At 39.6% G+C, this 24,693-nt stretch overlaps 1 protein-coding gene across 1 annotated transcript in view; it reads right to left on the bottom strand.

Moving 5' to 3' along the window:
* GALNTL6 (polypeptide N-acetylgalactosaminyltransferase like 6) overlaps nucleotides 1-24,693 on the bottom strand; it is a 212,900-nt gene that overhangs the window by 44,976 nt on the left and 143,231 nt on the right. The window contains exon 6 of the mRNA XM_039243223.1: nucleotides 17,508-17,729. Within this exon, the coding sequence (XP_039099154.1) occupies nucleotides 17,508-17,729 (222 nt within the window). The remainder of the gene's footprint in view (nucleotides 1-17,507; nucleotides 17,730-24,693) is intronic.

Genomic DNA, 24,693 nt, shown 5'->3' with positions numbered 1-24,693 from the left:
AAAATGGTTAAAAAGGTAAATGTATATTTTACTATAATAAAAAGATGTAGTGCTTATTTGATGATGATGAGAGGAAGCCAAGCTGTGGGAGAGTGGCAGCTCATAGAGGCAGGACCTAATTTCTTTGCTTAGGGGTGGATGTTTAGAAGAAACTTGTGTTCCATAGGCTTCTGAGTGAATATAGTTTTCTCAGTGTATTTAGGAGTTACTATATCTCATGCCAAGGAGGCATTTGACACCCATTTTACACATAAGGAAAAAGTTACTTATATATATATATAGATAGATAGATATGTGTATAAATTTATATATATAGATATGTATCTATCTATCTATCTATCTATCTATCTATCTATCTATCTATCTATCTATAATTATCTGTTCCTCTGTGATGGTGCATAATTATCTTAGGAGAGAGAACTGTCTGGAACTGGGATTATTTCTGGTTACAGGGAAGATATTAAGACCAGCTGTAGATAGTTGCAAGTGGTAAGCATTTTTATTTTTATCTTCCTCTCTCTAATCCTGCTTTATTTGAGATGAACTCCCTTCCAATCCCGACTAACTTCTTTAGAAACGAACCAAGACTGTTAGTTGCTCAATTATTCACATCCAAGCTTTCTAGCTGTATCACCAGCATTTTTTAACCAAGCAGTGCAGCTCAAAGGTTTTTTTGTTAACTGTTTATTTATTTATCTTTGATAGAGAGGGAGAGGGAGAGAGAGAGAGACAGAAAGGAGAGAGATTGTGAGCGGGGGAGGGGCAGAGAAAGAGGGAGAGAGAATCTCAAGCAGGCTCTGTACTGTCAGCGCAGAGCCCAACATGGGGCTCGAAGTCACAAATGATGAGATCATGACCTGAGCCAAAATCAAGAGCTGGATGCTTAATCAACCGAGCCACCCAAGAGCTTCTCAAAGGGTTTTTAAAACGAGAGAGGATCTTCTAGTAAGCTGGACGAGGCAAAGTCTGCTTTTAAATTCATAAATAATTTTACAATTCATTTGGAGAGGGAGAGGTAGAAAGAGAGATAGAAGAAATAAAGGAGGACCTGAAAAATAGGATCCTTTTGCCTTTCTCTGTTCAGTGCAACCTCGGTATAGCCGACATATATATGAACTTGAACTCTCCACCCCCTACCCTGACCAAATTGCTCATTCAGAATGTCATGATTGAGGCTGGCACTACTGAAAAAGCTCTTTTCCGTACTCAGTTTCCCCTTCTTTTATTGAATTTTTATCTTCTCTCCAGAACATTTTCTGGACATTTGAATCTCTCAGATAAGGTAAAAACAATTTTCTCCAGGAAAGAATATTTGCTCACTTCACTTTGTCATGAAAGTGATATGGGTATGGAGTACTTTAGATTGTAATTTTCGATGTGGGGTGCTTTACATTTTAATTACCAATAACTATAGTAGACACAGAATTATGATCTTTGGGTAACTCTGCCTTCATTTGGCTTTGGGATGTCCAGAGACTGTCCACAGCAACAACAAAAACTCCAGGTACTGTTCGCCAGCGATTTAAATGTGCAAGTTACTGCTCTGGAACTCCCTCCACCACGGCAGTCTGGACAGGTGACTTGTGTTGGTTGCTTGTCACATGCCAGACATTGAATCATCACATCCAGGAATCATTACAGTTAATCTTTAACAAACCGTATAATGCAGGGACTGTTACACTCATTTTACTACTGAGGAGACAGAGATGAAAAGCCTTTCCTGGTTCTAACATATCCAGTACATATTGGAGCTGGAATTTGCACAGAGGTGTCTGGGAATTCCGAAGAACTTAGGATGTGTACTAACCTATAAGGAACTGAGAACAGCAATCGTTTCCTATTTGCCTCCTCTATGGTGCTTACCTCCACATTGTGCATCGTGCCTTGCCTGCAGCAGAGGGGGCTCAGCTTGAGTTCGTGGAATCTGGTACTTTATTCATTATCTCAAATTTTTATTTGGACATTGCTGAAATATGGCATTTTATATGCTTGTTTTTATGCACCCATACCAAGTGGCCTATTAATATAAGGGGATGAATTGCAGATTTGCTCTTTTTGGGGGATGCACAGGTGGTCCCTGGGAATCTAGAAGAACACCGTTCTCCAATTCTGTTGTGCCTCGCCGTGTTGTGGCTGTGGAGACATCCCCTCGCCATCAGAAGTCATTGTTCCATTGAAGAGGCTTTCAGGAACTCTAGGACTTAGTAAGTATGGCGTGAGTGAAGTGTCTTTCCTTCAAAATGATGAAAGCCCCTTGCTCTCATTATAGCTCACTAGGCCTTATTCCACATGAGAGCAAAATCTGTGTCTCATGCATTCACCATTCATCCCTTGTGATGAGTACAGTGCCTGGCCCATTAATATTTGCTGAGCAAAAAAAGGTGAAGAATGAACACTTGACAGGTCAGATTACAGCTATGTAAGGTCACCTGAAAGAGACAAGATAAGGAGCAAAACCACAATGACCCACTCAGCGGAGCAACATAAGAAAGATGTGTTGATTAGAAGGGGTTGTCAGTAAAGGAGAACAGACAAGTGACCCAGAAATGAATGTGGGCAGTGCCATTTGTATGTTACCAGAGTAACCACCTACATACAGTAAAGATTCCCTGTCTTAATGGCAGGGGTGTCCTTAGGATGGAGCTGGAGGTAGGAGGATGTAGCCAACAGATTTCAAGTGGTCTTATTGGCAAACCAAGCCCACTGGCCATTACATATTCTCTTTGTCTTTGTTCTGATTGCACGTTCATCAAACAACTGTTTGACTCCTATGTAGTTTGCTTACACAGAAAGAATGTGCTGACAATATGGATTTCACATTTTCTATCTCCCTTGACAGCGATTTATCATGCAAAATCAATAGAGAGATTGCCAATGAACATCTGGTGCATGTGTAGCATTCTGAGGCCCAAGTGCTGGTTTTATTCACACGTGGATTTCAGAGCTTTGTGACAGTTGTAGTTTTCATTGACAATGAGTAGCGGACATTTTGGTATTGTTTTCAGCCCGTGTGCATTTTAGCTGGGGGAGAATCAGTCTCTGGGGATCTGATCATTGCAGCACAGGAAGAGAGTAAGTTTTTGGAGCTTCAAAGAAGAGTGTCAATTTCATTCATCCAGCTTCTTCCTTAGGCTGGTGCCTCTTAAACCTTTCCACATGGACCAGTCTGACAAACAGCGGAACATGTGTCTGGGAGGTCAGCAATCTTGGATTGAAGTACATTTTCTGGAAGTACTCTTTTATTTTTTAAAAATGTTGTATACGGTGCATTCTATTCTGTAACATATCCATTTCATTTCATTGTTATTTTCCTATTTACCTTTAAGTAAAATGGATGCTCCTGGGAAGACACACAGTAGTTTCCTGTGGCTCCAGGTGTTCCTGGGCTCCTGGCTGAGTGCTCTCAGGGTATGGTTATATACATTCGAGAAGCCCTGCTTTAGACACCTGCGTACCATTTGCAGTTCAAGACATCTGTGTCTCAGGACTTTCCAGTTCTATGCTCTTCGGCTATTTTTACTTCTTCTAAATAGGATTATTTCTTTATGCCAGAAAATGAACTGGTTTTTTGCCCCAGATCGCCGTATAGCAATTTTGGTTGTGGTGACTAGCATCTCCTGTGAACACTGATTGATAGTAACTCTTTTCCATTCTCATTTTGAAAAAATAGCAGAGTGGTGTCTATTGCGATCTACTTAAATGATGAATGATTGGACTATCCGTCCCGTGTGCATTTGGAGGATTAAACCAACTGCAGTAAGCCTTTTGAAAACATAAACTGTTTCTATAAATTTTACTAATCATAGTATGATTTCAACGGTTAATTCTACTAGTGAGAAAGAAGAAAGTCCTCTAGACAATAACCAGTGCTCTAACTTTTAGAAATGAGAGAAAGAAGGAGAGAGAAAGAGACAGAGAGGAAGGTGTTCTGCCAGACAAAAAGGTGCCATCTGCTCATATTTTATACAGCATTTTGTCTCATGTTATTCCATACTGGCTGCAAGATAGAGCTAATAAATATTCTAACTATAAAATTTGAGTAAAATATTATATAATTGAGGCATTATGCCATTCAAACATAATGGGGTATGATGATGTGTTTCAATATAATGATTTTAGCTCTAGGGTACACATAAAATAAAAATGCTGATATCTAGCTATGCCTACATCACCACCAAAATATATGCTTTTGCTTTCTCCTTCCCTATTGTTGTTATGTTCCCACATGCCCTCCAAAGAAACATATTAGAAAATACTCTTATTATGAAGATTTCTATACACCTGATCTTTGAAAACTATCAGCATTTTGGCGTGCTTGTTCATCTATTCACTACTCAATCGATTTCTTTTTTTGCTTGGGAATTTTAAGGGAAAATCTACACATCCTGTCATTTCACCCTAAAGACTTTTAGAAGTTTCTCCAGGAGAGAGGGAGAGAAAAACAGAGAAAAAAAGCAAGAGAGAGCTGAAGAGGGAGGGAGAGAGAGAGAGAGAACAGAGGAGAGAGAATTTTCTCATATAGCCACAAACTAACAATAATTACTTAGGGCCTAATACCTAGCCCATATTCAAATTCTTCTGATTATCTAAGAATGTCTCTTTTCAGATAGTTAATTCTACTCAGGATCCAAATCAGCTTCATTTCTTTGTGTGTAGTTATGAAATTCATAGAGCCTTGTTAATATCTTGTAACCTAGAATAGTTCACCTCTTCTTGTTCTCTCCCTGCCATGTACTGACAGAAGAAATTAGGTTCTCAAATTCTAGATTTGGCTAGAGATTTGTTTAGCTTTTTCCTCCGCCCCCTGAATTTCTTGTCTGAAGTTAGATTTAAGAGCTTGATTAAATTCAGATTCAGTTTTATTGTCGCTTTTTTTTTTAAGATCATTTAAGAGACGGTTCTTGATTTTCTACCTTGTGTAAAATGTCTCCACATTGCATCTTATCTGAATGTGCATTTGACTCACTTTCAGTGATGTCACGATTGATCAGTGGGGTCAGGTGGCAGTAACTTGATGCTTCTATTGTCTTTCATCCCTTTTTTTTCTCTGATGGTTTCACCATGCAATGATGGACTGTTGGGCGAATTAGTTATTGCAAAATGTTGATTTCTCTAACTCTATCTTTCTGTTTAAGTTTATTATCTGAGAATCTGTAGGAAAAGAATTGTCAGCCATTAGGACTCTTTGGATACCCTGAAATACATATTATACCAGAAACACATGAAAGATACTTAATTATTTCCCTTTAAAGGAGGGCCATGGGGGAGGAGAAGGGAAAAAATAGTTGGGGAGAGGGAGGGAGGCAAACCATGAGAGACTGTTGAATGCTGAGAACAAACTGAGGACTGATGGGGGTGGGGGAGAGTAGAAGGGGGGTGATGGGCATGGAGGAGGGCACTTGTGGGGATGAGCACTGGGTGTTATATGGAAACCAACTTGACAATACACTATTTAAGGAAAATAAATAAATACATAAATAAGTAAACACTTGAAAAATAAAAAGTGAAAAATGAAAAATTAATTAATTAATTTTTAAAAAGGAAAAAAATAAAATGTCAATTTTCAAAGTAATGATTTGGTGTTCTAGCAATTGCCAATGGTGACTAGTGGTTTTTAATTTGTTTCTCTTTTTTCTTTTCTCGCCATCTTTCAAGCTATTATTATGACTCTATAGCTTTTTAAATATTTAGTACATTTTAACGAATTGGGCCATTTTTAAATATTCATAATATTCTGTCTATGGTAAGTGGAACTTTTTCTAGCTAACTCTTGTGTCCTTGACGTGACCATTTATCAGCTTTTGACACTTCCTTACTCTCCTTGGTTTGAGAGCAACAAAATATCCCAGTGCCTTTTCCTACATTTTCTGTCCCACAACGGGAATCAGCCATTTCTTCAAGTATCCTTAGTTCCACTTAGGGGAGAATCCTCTACAGAGACCATAATGAGAGTTCGATGTGCTCATTGAGATTGGATTCAGCTTGTTTCCAGCCTTTTCAGTGCATAGAGCTACGAAATTTGTATTTTTAGAAAGTGAGGGGGGAAAAGTCATGAGTTCACACTGACAAATTTAATTCAAATTTGAGATGATAGAGTGTTTATCTTGTTGATTTTTATGTTTGGATCTCTTCTTCTATTTGGGTCTCTGCCGCGAACCTTGTATTTATTTTTAGAATATTAACATGCTTCTTAATTTGTACAGTTGAAAGGAAGGTATATTAAAAAACGCTTCAGGGGCGCCTGGGTGGCTTAGTCGGTTAAGCGTCCGACTTTCGCTTAGCATGATCTCGCGGTTCGTGGGTTTGAACCCCGCGTCGGGCTCTGTGCTGACTGCCAGCTTGGAGCCTGGAGCCTGTTTCCGAGTCTGTGTCTCCCTCTCTCTCTGACCCTCCCCTGCTCACGCTGTCTCTCTCTCTCTCCTAGAAATAAATAAAAAAAATAAAAAAAAAACAAAAAAATGCTTCAGAGTTAAACAGGTCTACAGATTGATATCATTAATTACATAGTTTAGATTATATAGATTCTTATTAATTTTGGCTCACCTATGACAGAGTTCAGCTGTCCTGTGATTGGTGTGTTTCTTGCATTTCCAGCAACTTCTACCTTATAAAAGTGGTTTTTCAATAGATTGTAGTCTTTAGTATTATAATATCTATTTGACTTCTTTTAACTTTTTAGCTTTCTGCCCCCCTGCTCTACTGTGTATCATATTAAAATCTCAACCTCTGCTTCCTTATTACTTGCATTTATCTGGTATTTCTATTGCGTTCTTTAATCTTTAATTGTTCTGTATCATTTTAGTTTAGGTATGTCTCAGTAGAGAGTTTGATTTGCTTTATTGGTCTGGATTTTTTTTCATTTAGTATATTTCTTTATATATTTGATCTCAGTTCTGGCATAGCAATTTATTATGTATTTATTGTGTCTACAGAGTCACTATGTGATCCATTTTCTTCTCTGTTCGTAATTTTTGGTATTTAATATGGTTTGTATTTTTGTCCTTCTATTTACCTTTACACTAATATTACATATAATATCTGATGATTTCTTCTTTTAGATGATGCCTAACATTTTTCTAAGCAATATTGGTTAGTTATAATCTTTTCCCCTTTTTCTTCCCTCTTTTTTGGTGTAAACATGGATGATATTCTTTCTAGTTAATGCCTTTGGCACAATCATTGAACTTAACTCTGCTAGGGGGCACCTGGGTGGCTCAGTCGGTTAAGCATCTGACTTTGGCTCAGGTCATGAACTCGCGGTTCGTGGGTTAGAGCCCCGCGTCGGGCTCTGTGCTGACAGCTAGCTCAGAGCCTGGAGCCTGTTTCAGATTCTGTGTCTCCCTCTCTCTCTGACCCTCCCTTGCTTGTGCTGTCTCTCTCTCTCTCTCTCAGAAATAAAAACAAAACAAAAAACATTGAACTTACTCTGCTATTCCATTTACTTTCTTTATTTGTTAGTTGTATTTATTTCTGCATTAGCAAAGCATATACAATTTGCATATTCTTTTATCCTTATAGCCAGTCTCTATCAGACCTTAGGTCAACCTTCCCTCAACATCACTTGGTTTTCTGATGCTCATTCTCCAGTATGTTTCTCAGAAAGACTCTTGGGAAAAATCATCCCCCTTCAAAAATGAATTCTTCACTGTTTATAACTGTTTTTTGATGGTCTCCATACTTGAAACATAATTTGGCTGGATATAAAATCTTTGGCTCATGTTTTATATTCTGGATCATTTTTACAATGTTGTTCCATTGCTTTCTGGTACACAATGTTTCTGCTTTACTTAGTTTTTTGAGGGGTTCTGTTTGTTTGTTTGTTTTTGCCTCAATGCATAAAGTTGTTCTTTCTATTAAAAATACAGTTGCTTTACCAGAAATGTTGCCATGTTGATGATTCTTAGTTGAAGTTCTCGAATATAGCTCTTTTAATATGTAGATTTGAATATTTTATTTGATGAAGATTTTCTTGAGTTATAGTTTTATAAAATTTTAAAAATGTTTATTTATTACTGAGAGAGAGAGAGGGAGAGAGGGTGGGGGGCAGAGAGAGAGAAAGAGGGAGACACAGAATCTGAGGCAGGCTCCAGGCTCTGAGCTGTCAGCACAGAGTCCAGCAGCGCACTTGAACTCATGAACAGAACCGTGACATCATGACCTGAGCTGAAGTCGATGCTTAACCAACTGAGCCACCGAAGCACCCCTCTTGAATTATGGTTTTATGTATTTGTTGTCTTTCATTTTGGGGAGAGCTTACTTTTTTGGGAATTCATGTTAAATCTCCTTTGCATCTTTGTTGTTCCACATCTTTCATAGAGTCCTTTTCTTTCCTTCCATGCTGATAACTTCATTCTTCTACCTTCTAGCCTAAGTTTCCCTTTCTGTTTCCATGGACTCTATTTGTTGCTTTGTTCCTTCCAATTTGGCCTTTGTTTCTGATATCTTGGTTCTTTCTTTCCTTCTCTTTGCTTTTCATTCCCAAGTTTCCACTTCTCTTTTCACATCATCATGCTTCATATCCTAGCCATCTCCTTCCTGAGCGGTTCTATTTTTGATCTGCATGGTTCTTTCAAGCTTTGACTGTTTTTAAGATTATTTTAGCTCATTTTGAAACCTTGTGTTACATTTTTCATCTTCCTTGTGGCCACATTTGTATTATATTTTCATTATCTGTTGGAACTTTATTTGGTTTACTTTTATCTTTATCCTTGTTGTATCTCGGAAGGGGGTTTTATTGTAATCTGTTTTTATTTTCCATCTATAAATAAACTCGTTTTCTTGGCTAGTAGAGGAAAGTTCCTCCATAGGGCTCTTTTGTCTGCTGCTACTGTGATATATTATAAAATATGGCCTCTTTGTATAGTTACTTCTCTTTCTCTCAGAGCTAAGTCTGATTTACAAAAGCTTCCTGCCTCTGGCTCTGCGTTGTCTAGAGTTCTAAAGGTCTTTCCCTGCAAAGCAGGATTGTTACCTCTAAATGTGTTTGTTGTTCACTGCTTTCTGAGGTCTATCTCCTTCTCTGGTGTTAGAAGCTTTTGTTTCCTGGGCATCCACAGTGTTTCATTATGGATCCAACCAACAGCAGGTTTTTCCTTTCCTTTCCTTTTCTTTTTTTCCCCATGAGGGCGGGTGTGGAAAATGGGAAGGAAAAGAATGAGTGTCCATCTTTCCAAAAGAAAAGAATATTTTGGAGTGTTTCTGAGATATCTGTGAGCTTCAGCAGAGTTTATGTTCCCAGGATCTCTCCCTGATTTCTTAGGGTCTTTTTGTGTTTGTCTTCAGCTTGGAGCCTGTGAGGATGTCTTTTAATTTTACTGGTAATTTGCAGATTTGGTTGCTTTAGTTCCTGTTCTGTAAAAGATGGTCTTTTTCTGGGAGTGAATATTTGTTGATTTCTAACTGGCAGCTTCTAGAAGTGTCAGTACTGCCTTGTTTCTTTATTTCCTACCCCAGATCTCTGACAATCCCACATAAGACCTGCTGCTGTCTGGTGCTTAGGTTATACTAACCCATATTCTGGAGTTCCTGGGAAGTCCTTGCTACCAGTTTTATGTAAGATGATAGCCATGATGTGTGTTTTTCTTCTTTGCTACCCTAAATGTTCTGTCTGGTTTTTATGTTTAAACAAAACCATGCTGTTGCTGTGTTTTTAGCATTAGAAATGGCAGCATATTTTAAAGGAAAACTATTGTAGAAAATTTAACTTTTTATTTCTTTTTATTTCTGGAAGACTTTGTGGTTTTCCATTATTTCCAATAGAATGGCAGAATTTGGATGTTAAGATATGAAAAAAAAAAAAACTGCTGCAAACTTGTAGGCAATTTTGGCAAAAAAGCATAGGCAAAGAGCCTGGAAATGTGTAGTTTATTCTGGATAACTTGGATCTAAAACAAGACTGTAAAAAACCGATTTGTCCTTCCTGTTTTGGGAATTGAGCTAGAAAGTTAAGCTCTTTCTGAGATTATCTTGTTAGCTTACTTTCTCTTCCTAATGGGCCTAAAGAATAGGCCATCTTATCCAGAAATTGGCCAACCAATAGGCATCATATTGGGCAATAGGGACTCAACAGAAAAAGTTACACACATCGCTACAAAAAGGGAAATATCTAAGGCAAGAGCTAATTTAGCCAAATATCACTGGGTTGTTGATTAGACAAAAACAGATATTGGAAATCTAAGCCGGTCAAAGTCAATTCCTTACTCTGAAAATTAATAGGAAGAAATATAATCAAGTGAAAAAACACAAATAGGTAGTTGCGAGAAAGTAAAACATGGAGAAAGTACTTAGTTATGGAGGCAGCAGGAGAGCCCAGGAGCCCTTATCTTCCTACTTCCCAAACCAAGACAGCTGGCTCACAAAATCTAAGACCAATTGATGACATTTAGGTCGCTGAAAACCTCTATTGTGAATGTAAAGGGCTACTTACCTCTACACAGTACTCTCACTGTGCTTCCCAGAGTTTGGAACAGGGCCAGCCAAGACCTACTGCTAACAATACATTATAAGGATACTTAGAAGAATATAACCTCTTGCTCTTGACTATTGCCTGTCTGCAAATGAATAAAACCAAATTTTAAACTCAATAATGCATCTTGGCATCAGTCTGGATCACTCAGAATTGACCTACAGTATTTTCTCACCTTCATTCCAAGACCCCAAGAATCTTTCCCAGTTTCCGCTGTGCTTATTCTTGTTCCCCACCAACCTGGGGATGGTCACGGGATTTTTAAAGCAAGCTGAGGGTCATTGCTACTGCAGAGACCACTCTCAGATCTCACAGAAGCCAGTTGTGCACTTTGTTAAAGAATGGGTAAGAGGGAGGTATTCCTAGGTTCATGAATGGAAAAATTATATTGATTTCTTTCTATTTTTGACAATTCCTGAGGTCTGGGTTGGAAGTTTTGCTATGATAATTGAGTGATCTTCAAATTCTGTTAATTTTATGTCATTCTTGCAGAAAGGTACCGATTGTCAGTGAAAATTAAACACCAAGATAAATTAATGATTAGGCTAACATACACTTAAAGTTTCATTTACTCCTGTCACGTGAACCTGAAAAGGTTTATATTTATGTGTGTAGACATATGTTAATATGACTACATGAAAATCTGTTAGCTCTGAAACACCTCTGATTCTGTTATGACGTGGGCCAAATTGCCACTGTTGAGACCCCAAGATGTCCAATGTACTCAGTGGGGAATATGAAACTAAAATCACAAAACACTTTAAGTTTGCCTTCAACTGTCTCAGCTGTTGAGAACTCAGAGAACACATAGTAAAATCTGAAAGGGTAATGAGATTCTTTAGGTGTCTTTCCATTTTTCTCATCCTCGTTGGTTGAGCTCCTGAGGAGTTAGCGTTGTGTACTGGCATTGCCTCTGCCTGGGAAAATAAATGACAGATCAGGTCAACTCTCATACGCTCGAGAATGACAAATCATCTCTGAATGACTGTTTCATTTAATGATCTGGTTTAGACAGATAGCGGTTGAATGGCAGGGCCAGTCCCTGCACAGTTGCCAAGGGACTGGCAAGGCAATCTCGCTTTGCAGCTCTCCCAGTTGCAAGGCTGGGTTTCGAGGGAGGAAGGAAAGGTGGCCACAGCTCTCCCAAGGGAATGTGAGAGAGCCTCACTCATTGTGCAGAAAGTGCTGGTGTTGACCTCTGCATTATACAACAGCAGCATTTACACAGAATTTGTTTGAAAGAGACAACAGCACATCCTCAGATGATCTTTCAGATAACGCACCGCCTAGGGCCAGACTTCCTTTCCCGTAAGCTGATAGGGAGAGATTTGAAAAGACCTTACAACTGTGAGAACCTTAGAAGAAAGAGGAAGAGAGCAAGTTAAAAGAAGTCAAGTGCAGCCGAGGCAGAGGAGGAGAACTGGGATTATTTAGGGTGCCTGTCTGTGTGACTGTTCCACAATTCCGGGTGACATTAATCTTGAGGAAGGACTTTAAATAGCAGCTGAAGGAGCTCAGCATTGAGATGAATTTTTAAAATAAAGATTTAAAAAAAGTTTTGCACAATTGCAAGAAGACAGACGGATGTGCCAAGATTGGCACATTGAGGACACTAAGCAGACACATCTTAAAAGAATCTATGGCACCGGTTGGGGAAGGCACGTTTGTCTATTTTACATCTTTTATTCTCTCTTACACATGATACTTGGGATTCTGCAGAACTCTTCTTTTTGGACCATAAAGGAATACTATAAATGACTTTTAGCAAATTCATGAATTCTAAGGAGGGGAAGGGGGTAAGGAGGAGGGAAATAATAGGAAATTCTGCTTCTTTCATTTAGTATCTTGACACACACACAAAAGACATTCCATATGTGCGTGGTTTAAGAATAAGTTTCCACTTTAAACTTGTTCTTACGCCATCCAGCAAAGCATCGTGGAAAAGCACATTGCTTCTATTTGAATAGCACGACGGATGTTCGCCTTAGTACTTGGCTCAAAATTCTATTTATTCCCTCAGGGCCCCATTGCCATCCACCACCCCACCCATTCTCCCCACTCCCAGAGGATGATCTACCCAAGTATCCTCCACCCAGAGGCTGTAATGATTTCTTCTCTGGAGAGGGCTTCTCCACTGGATGTGACTTTAATCTCTTCTTGCCTTTAAGTAGGAAGCTGGCAGGGAAGGTTTGGAGACAGCTGGAGCAGAGGATTTTCACTTTTGGAGTTTTCCCTTCTTCTCCTTAGGGTATCAGAGGAGAGAATACTCAATACCGTGCTTGACTGTCATGTGGACCACAGACCTGTCGGTCCTTCATGATCCCCTACGTGAGATCCCAACCTCAAACTCTCTTCCTGGCCAACATTTTTGAAATGGTGGATGTCATATGGCCAAGAAGGGAGGGTAGAGAGACTCTTCCTCTGCGTGGTGGAGCAAGGGCTCAGTGTGGTATGTGGAGGTATGTGGGCAGAGCAATGAGAGGCAAGGGGGGACAACAGGGCGCCAGAATCCTCCATTCATTCATCATTCATTCATTCATCATTCATTCATTCATTCATTCAGGGAATATTTACTGAGCACCTACCATATGCCAAGCACTTTTTTTTAGCTGCTGAAGAGCAGTAGCAACTCCACAAATCAAACAAAATCCCTGTGACATGGAGCCGGCTTTCTAGTGTGGGAAATAGATGAGAAACATGATAAATAAATGCATATATAACTTGCAATATAGTGATGGATGCTGAGGAGTAAAATACAGCAAGGAATGGGGATAGAGAGTATTTAAACATGAAGGTCCATGTGTGTGGGAGTTCTTGCACACAACAGACGGTCAGTGAAAGCCTTGCTGAGAAGACAATTTTTTTGAGTAAGAACCAGACAGAAGTGAGAGAAGGAGTCATAGGATTCCTGGGGCTGGTGGATTCTAAGTAGAAGGAACAAGTGTAAAAGCCCTCGGGTAGGATTGTGTCTGGCCTGTCTGAGGAATGGTGTTGAGGCCAGAGCGCCTAGAGAAGAGTAAGCCAGAGGGTAGAATAGTAAGAGATGAGGTTGGAGGGGAGGATGCAACAAAGGTCAGACCATTCAGGGTACAGGTACGGACTTTGAGTTTTACCCCAAAAGAGATGGTATCCATTGAAAGGTGTTTTATTTTAAATGTTTTCTTTAATTCATTTATTTTGAGAGAGAGAGAGAGTATGAGTAAGGGAGGGGCAGAGGAAGGCAACAGAGGATCTAAAGTGGGCTCCGCGCTGACAGCAGTGAGTCTGGTGCAGGGCTGGAACCCACAAACAGCGAGATCATGACCTGAGCCAAAGTCAGATGTTCAACATCTGAGCCACCCAGGCGCCCCCAATTAAAAGGTTTTGAATGAGGAGTGGCCTGATCTCCCATTTTTAGTGGACTATGTTGAGAATAAGCCAAAGGGAGGAAGGGCAGCAGCAGAGAGACGATTTAGGAGACAAATGCAAGAATCCAGCTGAATTTGTCAGGGAAATGAGTAGCAGTTTATAGGCTAGTTATGGTCTGTAACATATCCTTTACAAGGTGGGTTCTTACAACCGGGGCCAGAAATTGACTAAGCACTTCATTGTTTACCCATAATCGGGCTGGCACAGAAAGGCAGGTAGAAACCGTTCCAAGTACAAGTGCATAAAACAGCCAGTTACCCTGCTTCTGGCACAGATCTCCCATAAAGGATTCTTGTGTTTACATTGCTGGAGGTCTGTGGTTCCTTTCTATCTCCGCTTTAAAAGAGTCTCACAGTCTGCATTTCCCTTTTCACTTTCTTACAAAAACAGCAATTGACCTGTTACATTTATTTAGGAGCTTTGCCCATTCCAACAATTAATTTAAAGTTTATAGGAAATTAAAGAGCCCTTTCATATGCTGGATAGGACCCTGAAACAGAAAAGGGACATTAGTGACGAAACAGGTGAAATCTGGATACAATCTGTAGTTTAGTTCCTCGTATTGTACAAATGCTAATTACTGAGTTTGAGTGTGTTGTTGTCAATGTGGCAAACATAAGGTGTTAGCATTGGAACAACTGGGCTGGAGACTATATGTGAACTTTGTGTACTATGTTTGCAGCTTTTCTGCAAATTTAAAATTTGCAAAATAAACAAGACATTAAAAAAAGCCCTCTCAAAGGGAAAAGAAACAAAAACATAAGAGTGATAGCTTCAAAAGAGTTCTTTTTGGAGATAAAATGATCCCCAGATAGATTCTGCACATTTAGTAATTTTTATCCACTCTTAAGGAGGTTGCTTTTACCCCATATATAGTTAGAAACAAGTTCTCTTTTTCATCATTTCATTTAGATCAAGCTGCGTTTCAACACTTCTCTTGCCTCCTGCATTAAGTGTACATGCGCCACTTCTACTCTCAGGGATCTACTCTGCTTGTCAAACAGATGTTTTTCAAAACTCTTGACCAATCCACATGCTCATCACTTGGTTTCTTTTCTTTCTGCCTTCTCCAATCTTCCAGGTCTTCATTCTTGCACTGCAACTTCACTGAGCAGTTGCAACTGAATGCAGCTGGCCTTGAACTATAGCCAGTTTTCTTCTTTCCCTAAACCTAACTATGACCTTGGTTTGTATGCTGTGTTGAAGCTTTGGGGAAAGAAATTTGCCATCATGTTAAAAAAAATCTGATCTTCTCGACGTCTAATTGTTTAGACCAGAAATGATGAATGTAAATGCCCCTAAGGGTGTAAGGCAGTCAAAGGTAATGGCTAACAACCCTCTGCTGTAGCCTATCTGGCCTATAGGTGGCTATTTTGACTTTTCTGGAAAGTTCTTTTTTTTCTTGTTTTTTTTTCTTTTGTTTTCTTTCTTCTTATTTTTTTTAGAACATCAGTGGAAGCTTCGAGTCTGTTTCCAAGCAAGATGTTTTATAAATACAGGTTATGGTTTAGTCAGATACTATGGGAAAATGTGATCTGTTGCAGTTTGAAGCAGTAACCACGTAGGAATAAAAATATATGTTTCCACATAAGATGGAGAAAAGCTTGATGAGATTTTAACTGGCAGTGAATCATACAATGATGTTTCGAGGTCTTAGAGAGTATTTCTGAGTCACTAAGGCAAAATTGCATTTAAATTATCATGAGTAGGGGCATCTGGATGGCTCCGCCAGTTAACCATCCAACTCTTGGTTTTGGCTCAGCTCATGATCTCAAGGTTTGTGAGTTTGAGCCCCCCCGCCCCCCCTCCCCGGGGGCCCTATGCTAACAGTGCAAAACCTGCTTGGGATTCTCTGTCTCCCTCACTCTGCTACTCCTGCACTTTCTCTCTCTCTCTCTCTCGAGAGATAGATTATCATAAGTAGTAGAGGGAGGCAAACTGTAAGAGACTCTTAAGTGCAGAGAACAAACTGATGGTGCTGGAAGGGAGGTGGGTGGGTGGATGGGCTAAATGGGTATTAAGTTGGCAAATTTTGGGGATGAGCACTGGATGTCATATGTGAGTGAGGAATCACTGGATTCTGCTCCTGAAACCAATAATATATTGTATATTAACTAACTTGAGTTAAAATAAATAAATTTTAAAATTATTATAGGTAGTAGCTATAACCTTAACCAAAAACACCTTACAAAGACACTCTCCTGCTTATCGAGTAACAAATTCCTGTGTCATACAATGCATTAGACTAAGAAAGCTCTTTTTGGGGTCTACTTTACGTTTTCACTGCTATAAATTAAGCCCATGGCAGATAACTAAAACTAATAGGAGCAGATTATTATTACTAATATTCCAGGGAAGCTTTAAGGAAATGTTTAAGATGCCAAGTGTTAGATCAGATTAGTAACTGGCTCAAACAGCCAATATTAGGATCAGGTGCACATTCAGAAATATTTGGAAATGGAACGCACGGAGATGTTCTTGACCTTGACTCTCTCCTTCACACCTGGGGTATCCCAGGCACAGGGAGAGAAAGACATCCTTTTGGACCCTCTCAGCAAACAAGCGGGTGCTCGTGAAACCTCTTCCAATGGGACCTGGGACTGCTCACTCAAGAATGCTGCCTCAGTATCCTGGCCTCTCCTGCCACACTCTGTGTTCAGACCTCTGCAAAGCCACAGACACCTGGCAGGCTAAGGCATGTCCTCCCCCACACCACAAAACCAAGGACAATGATGAAAAGGCTCCCTCACAATGCGCTCTAGTCAACTCCTGGCTTCTGAAAGCCCGAGAGGTAGGACGGAGCTAGCATCCCGCCCAGCCTGCAATTTCCCCCTCACAGCCTCCTGCTAAAAGCAGATTAAATTGCTAGGATAAATCCACAGTATCCAATTTTAGTCCTTGTTTTAGCATATGCTTTTCTATGAGGAAAAGACTATAGTAACAGGAGTGAATGGAACTGAACCCAGCACAATAGTCCTTTCTATGCCAAAAGATAGATCTTTTAAATTTGGGAACTGGGGCTGTTCAGTTTTTTCCATTTTAAATCATGCAGTGAAATAAAAAAGAGCGTTCCGAGGTGGAAAGGTTAGTGCCTATTTAAGGAGCCCATGTGGCTCCCGCGTGTGCCACAGTTCTGGGTATTATGGAAATACATTTCTTCATGATTCTGCACAGCACCTCTGGGTAGCAAGCCTCTCCAGCACCCCATCCTTGCATATACAAATAGCAACAAAGGCTGTGCACAGTGGATCGCTAGGGATTCTATCACGGGGATCTGGTCATACTTATTTACACAGTAGCACGTCAGGTATTGACATTCTCTGCAAGCTCTTACTGCAATTTCACTAACCTCAAATAAAGACATTTTCCAGGTGTATTTTAAAAAATCCACCTGGGGAGTCAACAGTGGCCAACGGTTCTGGGTGGGACTATCAAGGGCTGAGGACTATCAAGGCTTTTCCTTGGCAATTTCTGAAAAAAATGTTGGACGTTCACTTATTGGAGATGATGTAAGCTAATCTTACTTGGCTGTAGGGCAAAGGAGTGGGTGGTGTTGGCGTTCCGTGCCACCACCTGAGCACAAGAGTGACAGACACACAGAGATAAGAGCAGGGTTCATGCAGTCTCTCCTCACCTCCCCCCAGGCGGCTGGTGGGGGCTCCACTGGAGGGTAGTACTTAGGCACATCCCAGGCCACTGCAGCCATGAACCACTTGAAGTCCTTGCACCTGAGCTGTTTGCGCAGCTCCTTCTGGGCGGAGATGTCCCCGGTGGACAGGTGCCTGTATTCTGGGCGCCGCTGGTAAATGTACTCAGCAAATTCATCCATCCAGGTCTCAGCCACACGCTTCAGGTTCTGTGCAGCAGAAAAGAATGTCATTTATTGACCTGTGCACTCAGAGGGTGATTTTAGCCACACTGGAAATTGACAAAAGGAAAAGAAATTAGACAACCTCAGACAGTGCTGGTTGGTGGCTTATTAATAAGGGCAGTTTTTGTAACTACAAGGGTGTGATATGATTAGTCTGAGGCTCTGCACGCATTTCTGTTTCTGGCATGGGGTTCAACTGCCAATTAGATAATTTGTCAGGGTCAGTAAAAATTCAGTTTACAGTTATATCAACTTTCTCATCCCTCCTGTTATTTCGTGATTATAAATTCTTTATTTTTCACACAGAACTAACAGATTTGAAACTGGAGATAATGAATTTCTTCTTAGGCGTCAAATTGCTTAAACCATTGCAAGGAACAGTTGGGATCTTGGAAAGAATGAGGACAAACAAGCTCTTATTCTTTTTTCCCAATTAAAGAGACAACCCAGCATTACTAAATTCAAGACCTTGTGTTCTGATGATACTTTCTATGTATAATACAGATGTAAGCGGAATTCAGTAATTTACTGCACAATGAGGCATAATGAAGCTAAGGGAAGCACCAAGTAGCCGGGCTTCTCTGCAGATGTTTCCATGGGTGAAGGAAGTGGGAGGCTGTCAGTAGGGAAAGAAGCATCTCCTTAAGGGTGGGAGTTTGTGTGGGTCCAGGGAAGGAAGCTCATCAGTTTTGAGGCCAAGCAAGTAACTCACCCACTCTAGGTCTCAGATTCCTCACCTAAGAATGTACAAATAGAAATATATACCTAAAACATGGGAGCGGTTGTAGAATTAAGCGAAGTAACACCTGTAAAGGGCACGCATGAGGTACTATGGACATTATTATTATTAATAATTGGAGAGCCTAATGTTGGGCTTGGCCACAGATGAACTGAATTGATTCTGTGGTCTTTTTTCATGTTTGTTTTTGTTTTTGTTTTTGTTTTTAAGAGTGGAGGCAGTGGACAGAGGATCTGAAGCTGGCTCTATGCTGATAGTACAGAGCTGCATGTAGGGCTCAGAACTATGAGATCATGACCTGAGCTGAAGTCCGATGGCTAACCAACTGAGTTGACCAAGCGCTCTTGTTCCTGTGGCCTTTAGCTGAGATGAGATGTTCTCTGGCATTTCTTCAAGCTCTGAGGCTACATGCTAGTGGCAGCGCATTGTTTTGAAGGTCTGAGTTCTGATGCTCCCCCACTTGTAGCATAGTTTCATAGCTGTGTCCTGCAAGCTCTGATCCTTGTCTGGTGTCTACACTTCTTATTTCAAGGGCACAGTGGCTGGAAAGAACCCTTTCCAGCTTCTCATTTGCACTTAGAAGATAAAGTGGGTAGAATGGCTGGAAACTTTTCTTAAAAATTCTTTTTAATGTTTTATTTATTTTTGAGAGAGAGATAGAGACAGCGTAAGCAAGGGAGGATCAGAGAGAGAGGGAGACACAGAAGCAGGCTAGCTGCCAGCACAGAGCCTGACGTGGGGCTCGAACCCATGAACCGTGAGATCATGGCCTGAGCTGAAGTTGGATGCTTAACCAACTGAGCCACCCAGGCGCCCCCAGAATGGCTGGAAACCTTAAGAAGATTCAGACATAAGTGACTGAAGTAAAAACTAGTGATATCTAGGAAAAATAATTAATCTTTTTTTCTTAAGATTTTATTTATCTATTTCTTTCTTTATTATTTATTTATTTATTTATTTATTTATTTAATTTTAGAGACAGAACGAGTGGGGGAGAGGGGCTGAGGGAGAGAATCTTTTTTTCTCTTTTTTTAAAAAAATGTTTACTTATTTATTTTTGAGAGAGAGAGAGAGAGAGCATTCAAGTGAGCGAGCAAGAGAGAGCAGAGAGAGAGGGAGACAGAATTCCAAGCAAGCTCCAAGCTCTCCAGCACAGAGCCTGATGCGGGGCTTGTAGCTACAAACCATGAGATCATGATTTGAGCTGAAATCAAGAGTCAGATGCTTAACAGACTGAGCCACCAAGGTGCCCCTGAAAATTATTTTATCATAAAAATTGCTACGGAATCCTAATTAAGGCCTGGAATTATGCCCAGAGGTCTGCTGCGAGTCAGTCTCCAAATATCTTAGTCCTAGTAAGATTGTACCCTTTTCTTGTTCTGTCCCATCCCCCCCCCACCTCCAGGATCCCCAATGGGCCTTTCTTCCATCATCTTATCCCCTATGTACCCCCTACCCCTCCGCTCGCTTCCATGGGCTCTTTGATTACTTTTGGTCCATGGTGGGCATGAGGGAGGGCTCAGTTAATATAGCAGATGCAGAAAACAGACAGTGCTACAAAGGCTACTATGATCTCTTGGTTGTCTCTGCGTTCCTTCCTTTCTTAGTTTCCTGAAATTGAGAGTATAAGAATTTTAGGGGCACCTGGGTTGGCCCAGTTGGTGAGGCATCTGACTCTCGATTTCAGCTCAAGTCATGATCTCATACTTCATGGGATTGAGCCCTGCCTCAGGGTTGTAATTCTCTCTCTTTCTCTGCCCCTCCCCTGCTCACACTCGCTCGTGCACTCTCTCTCTCTCTCTCTCTCTCTCTCACAATAAGTAAATAAACTTTAAAAAACTTTGAAAAAAAAGAGTGTAAGAATTTTTTCTGACACTATTATTTGCCATCATTGTGCTGTCTCATATCCCATTGGCATTGCCTGGTCCATGACACTTTCTGACCTGACTCCTGTTTACCTCAACAGATGATAAAATTCAACATTGTTTTGTAATACTCTAGCCCTTTCCACAGATTCTGTACTGCCTGATTGATTTGGGGAAAGACAAGGAAACAGGTGATGTTTGAGGATCCTGCTCTGTGATGGCCCCATGTACTATACGCATCTGCAATACTTAAGTAGGAGTCTTCAGCATTATCTCGCTATTTACCTCTCATTCTGATGAGTGTTCTGGATGAAATGCTTTGTAATTTCATCTGTCCTTGGGCAGACAATTTTTATGATTAGCAAAAAGATTGAAAGATATAATAGAAAAAATTAGTCACTAATATGAAAACTTTATGTATATTCAAATTAGCTTTTAGGTTGCAGTTACAACCTTTCCCCTAAAATCCAATTATTATATAAAGTAGAAATATTTAACTTCTACTACTTTATGCTTCTCTGATAAATGAAAGTGAATAAAGGCAGGGGAATATAAAAAAGCAGAGGCAAAGATGTAAATTCCTTATGAATAATGAGAAAATGACTTTATTAAGTAGAGACATGCCTTAAAAATTCTGATAGCTTTGTCACTAAACAGTCTATTTTAACTGTGTAAATAAGCACTATTAGACTATACTTGCCATGAAATTAGATATAGATCTGCTTATTAATTAATGATTGAATGATTCCAAACACATGTGTGTGCTTACCTGGGCATGTTAATGTTGAATTAAAAAAAATAGAAGGGCACCTGCGTGGCTCAGTTGGTTAAGTGTCTGACTTTGGTTTAGGTCATGATCTCACAGTTCATGAGTTTGGGCCCCGCTTTGGGTTCTTTGCTGACAGCTCGGAGCCTGGAGCCTGCTTTGGATTCTGTGTCTCCCTCTCTCTCTGCCCCTTGCCCACTCACACACTCTCTCTCTCAAAAATAAATACACATTAAAAAACATTTTGTAAAGTATTAAGGCGAAAGATTTATACGATCTGAAGAGAAAGCAGAGTATCATTTTGTAAAGTATTAGAAAATGAACATGAACAAATTCATAGTAGGTGCATATATCCAATGGCAAAGGCACTGAAATAATTTTTTAAAAAAAAGTGCTGGTGCTAAAGGGTGGATATTTGTTGCTTTGGATTTTTGAAATGAAAATAAGAAATGCTACAAAACTCAAAAAGGAACTAATTAGTTCAGATGCGTTCTATTAGAAATGGCTTAAAGTGTCATGATAAATGTTAGCCATGATAAGCATCATCAATAAGTAAACAGGGCAGGAGATAGGATGCTGGTAAATTGTCAACAACTTTAGGGAAGTTAACCAGTATAGCTATCCAGGGAACCAGCCAGGTAGTTTTTGCATTATTATGTCTTTTTCAAATTAAAATAAACTGGGTTGCAGGTTAGGTTTGCCGATTTCCCATACACTCTAAAGGAAACAGCAGGATCGTGAATGCATTCCAGGGATAATATCAAATCATAGATTCCTTTTTTGTAGCTATCCAGGAGACAGGAAGAGAAACAGCATGATGATTGCACAAGCTGTAATATCTGGTTTCCCTCCAGCAATGAATGTTACATAAACATTTAAACATAAATACAACATCTTGCCCATTCTCTAATGTTCCCCATGACTCATTAGACATCCTCGATTATAGATGCTCTGTTCTCTGAATTGAATTTCCTACCAGGAGAAAACTTCCTGAAGAGTCAATTATTATAGGACTAGTCCTCACTCCCAAACAGTGCAGGTGACTGACCATTCAATATCATTCTGAAGTCATTATTCTGGAAATCACGATACACTGTGTTAATTTGCCACTGTAATCACGACTCCGTACTTAGTCTTGGGGAAAACATTAGAACCACAGCTGAGAAATATTACAAGCAGTTACAGGAGGAGTTTCATTGGTCTTTTATAGATTGTAGAATAAATTTATGCATTCCAGGAAATAAGATAATCATATACACATTGAAGTATTTACATAGGAGCATATATACACATATTCAAAAACATAAAGGTAATGGGATAGGAGCAAAGCAGTATTTCTCACTTACACATTCATAGCTGTGTACCCATGTATAGGATCATGTGACTGAGATATCCAATAGCATCTCTTGCCAGAGATGGTAACAAAGAGAAAAATAAATCAATCTGAGTTGGCCCATCTCTCTCTAAGATTGAGTGAACATTGACAAAGATGTTAAAATATCCAAAAAATAGGGGTGCCTGGGTGGCTCAGTTGGTTAGGCTTCCGACTTTGGCTCAGGTCATGATCTCACAGTCCGTGAGTTCCAGCCCCGCCTCGGGCTCTGTGCTGACAGCTCAGAACCTGGAGCCTGCTTTGGATTCTGTGTCTCCCTCTCTCTCTGCCCCTCCCCCATTCATGCTCTATCTCTCTTGCTCTCAAAAATAAACATAAAAATTTTTTTAAAAGTCCTAAAAACAGTTATCAAGATGAAAGAATGGACACTGGAAGATCCATACATGCAATCATTTACTCCCCAAGTATCCGAAGTTGTGTCCATAAAGGTTGTCTTATACACACGGAACCAGGTGTTAGCTGGGATTCCTGCTATTTGAGTTTAAATAAAATTGCTTCAACCACAAGTCTCACAGTCCTGTTTTCCTGAGGATTTTTTGTGGATTCCCAGGGGACTGTGTTCACATGTTCATCCATGACTTCGATCTGTTGTGGGACCTTCCCTTCCTACCTGAGTCTTGCCCCAGGCTTGCTTGCTATTCTGTCATGCAGAGCATTGAGTGGGGTCCTTGAGTGCTTCTCCTCACCTCTGAAACACTTTGCAAGTAGATCGCTAAGGCATAGGCTTTGACTGGGGCAGTAGCAGAGCCTTAGATGACAAGGCATAGCAGATGATGGAAGATGGACTATTTGACCTTTTTCCAGCTTCTTTGGCTGCTATAGAGAATTTCTCCTTGGCCAAAGTTTCTTCTCGCTGTCTTTTGACCCCCTGCCATGGTGCTGTCCTCAAAAGTTCCCTTATGGTCTCCTTAGTAAGACCACAGCCGACTACCATAATTTCTTCTCCATTTTATGCAGGGTAATTCAGCTTTCTCGTTGTCTGTCCCAGCTTATCCTGGCCAAACTCTGAGGCCTAACCTTCCATAGCCAAAATCTTTTTTTCCAGGTGTTTTATGAAGCAACGATAATTCACTTAAAAGAAATTCAACGCTGCCTCTTGGTGTATGATCCCCCGAACACTTTGTCACAGAAGGGAGGCCTGCTGTTTAAGACATTCTCCGCGAGGTCCCTAACAGTCGTCTTTACTGTTATTCTCCCACATGAAGCCTCTGCCTAAGAGATCTGCTCTGTTCATTGACACTTAGAAAAAAATGCAGCCTCTCTTTGGCTTTGTCTGTAAGGTTTCTCTTGCTTCAATGCCCTTCTGCCTCTTATTTTTCTGATCTCACTCAGTTCAGAAACTCTCTTCTTATTCCTCCCAGTTAGAGATGCCAGATAATTAAGTGTGGGGCATGTGGGTAAATTTGAACTGCAGGTAAAGAACAAATCATTTAAAAACGTAAGTATAATTCATAGTTGTATAATGCTTTTATTATTAATAAAGCATTATATTATATTGTTATAATATATATATTTTATATATATATAATTTTATATATTTATATATATTTATAATTTTTATAAATTTATATATATTTATATATATTATTTATTTATAAATTTATATATTTATTTCTTTATATATAAATTTATATATATTTATTATTATATTTATATATATTTATAATTTTATAATATATAATATATATTAATAATATATTATTAATATATATTAATTATATATATTATATTGAAGCAAATGAAATGAAATTAAAATAAATCAAATTAAATTAAACAAGGAGGCCACTAGACTGAGGTGGCTACATTGCTATGGTGGCCTACCTATGCAAACCAAAATCCAAGCCTGTAAATGTTTCAAGGTTATGAAATCAAAACACTAAGCGCAACCAATCATAAAGAGACCGTTAGGCTCGAAGCTATAGCCAATCAAATAATTTCCTTTCTTTCTTTCTTTAGGTCTCAAGCCTTTCCCCTTAACCACTTCCAGTTTGGCACTGTCCAATTCAAATTGGCTTTTGCTCAAATAAGCCCTTAAAAATTTTAATATGGGACATAATTATACTAAAAAAAGTATATAAAATTCAAATGTGACTGGGCGCCCTGTATTTTTATTTGCTAAATCTGGCAACCTTACTGCCGAAATACATAATATGCATGTGATAAGTGCTCCGCGAATGTTTTTTTTC

Source organism: Hyaena hyaena, unplaced genomic scaffold (genome assembly GCF_003009895.1).
Source record: "Hyaena hyaena isolate Hyena2069 unplaced genomic scaffold, ASM300989v1 scaffold_226, whole genome shotgun sequence".
Taxonomy (NCBI): Eukaryota; Metazoa; Chordata; class Mammalia; order Carnivora; family Hyaenidae; genus Hyaena; species Hyaena hyaena.
This window is presented reverse-complemented; position numbering and strand designations above follow the sequence as displayed.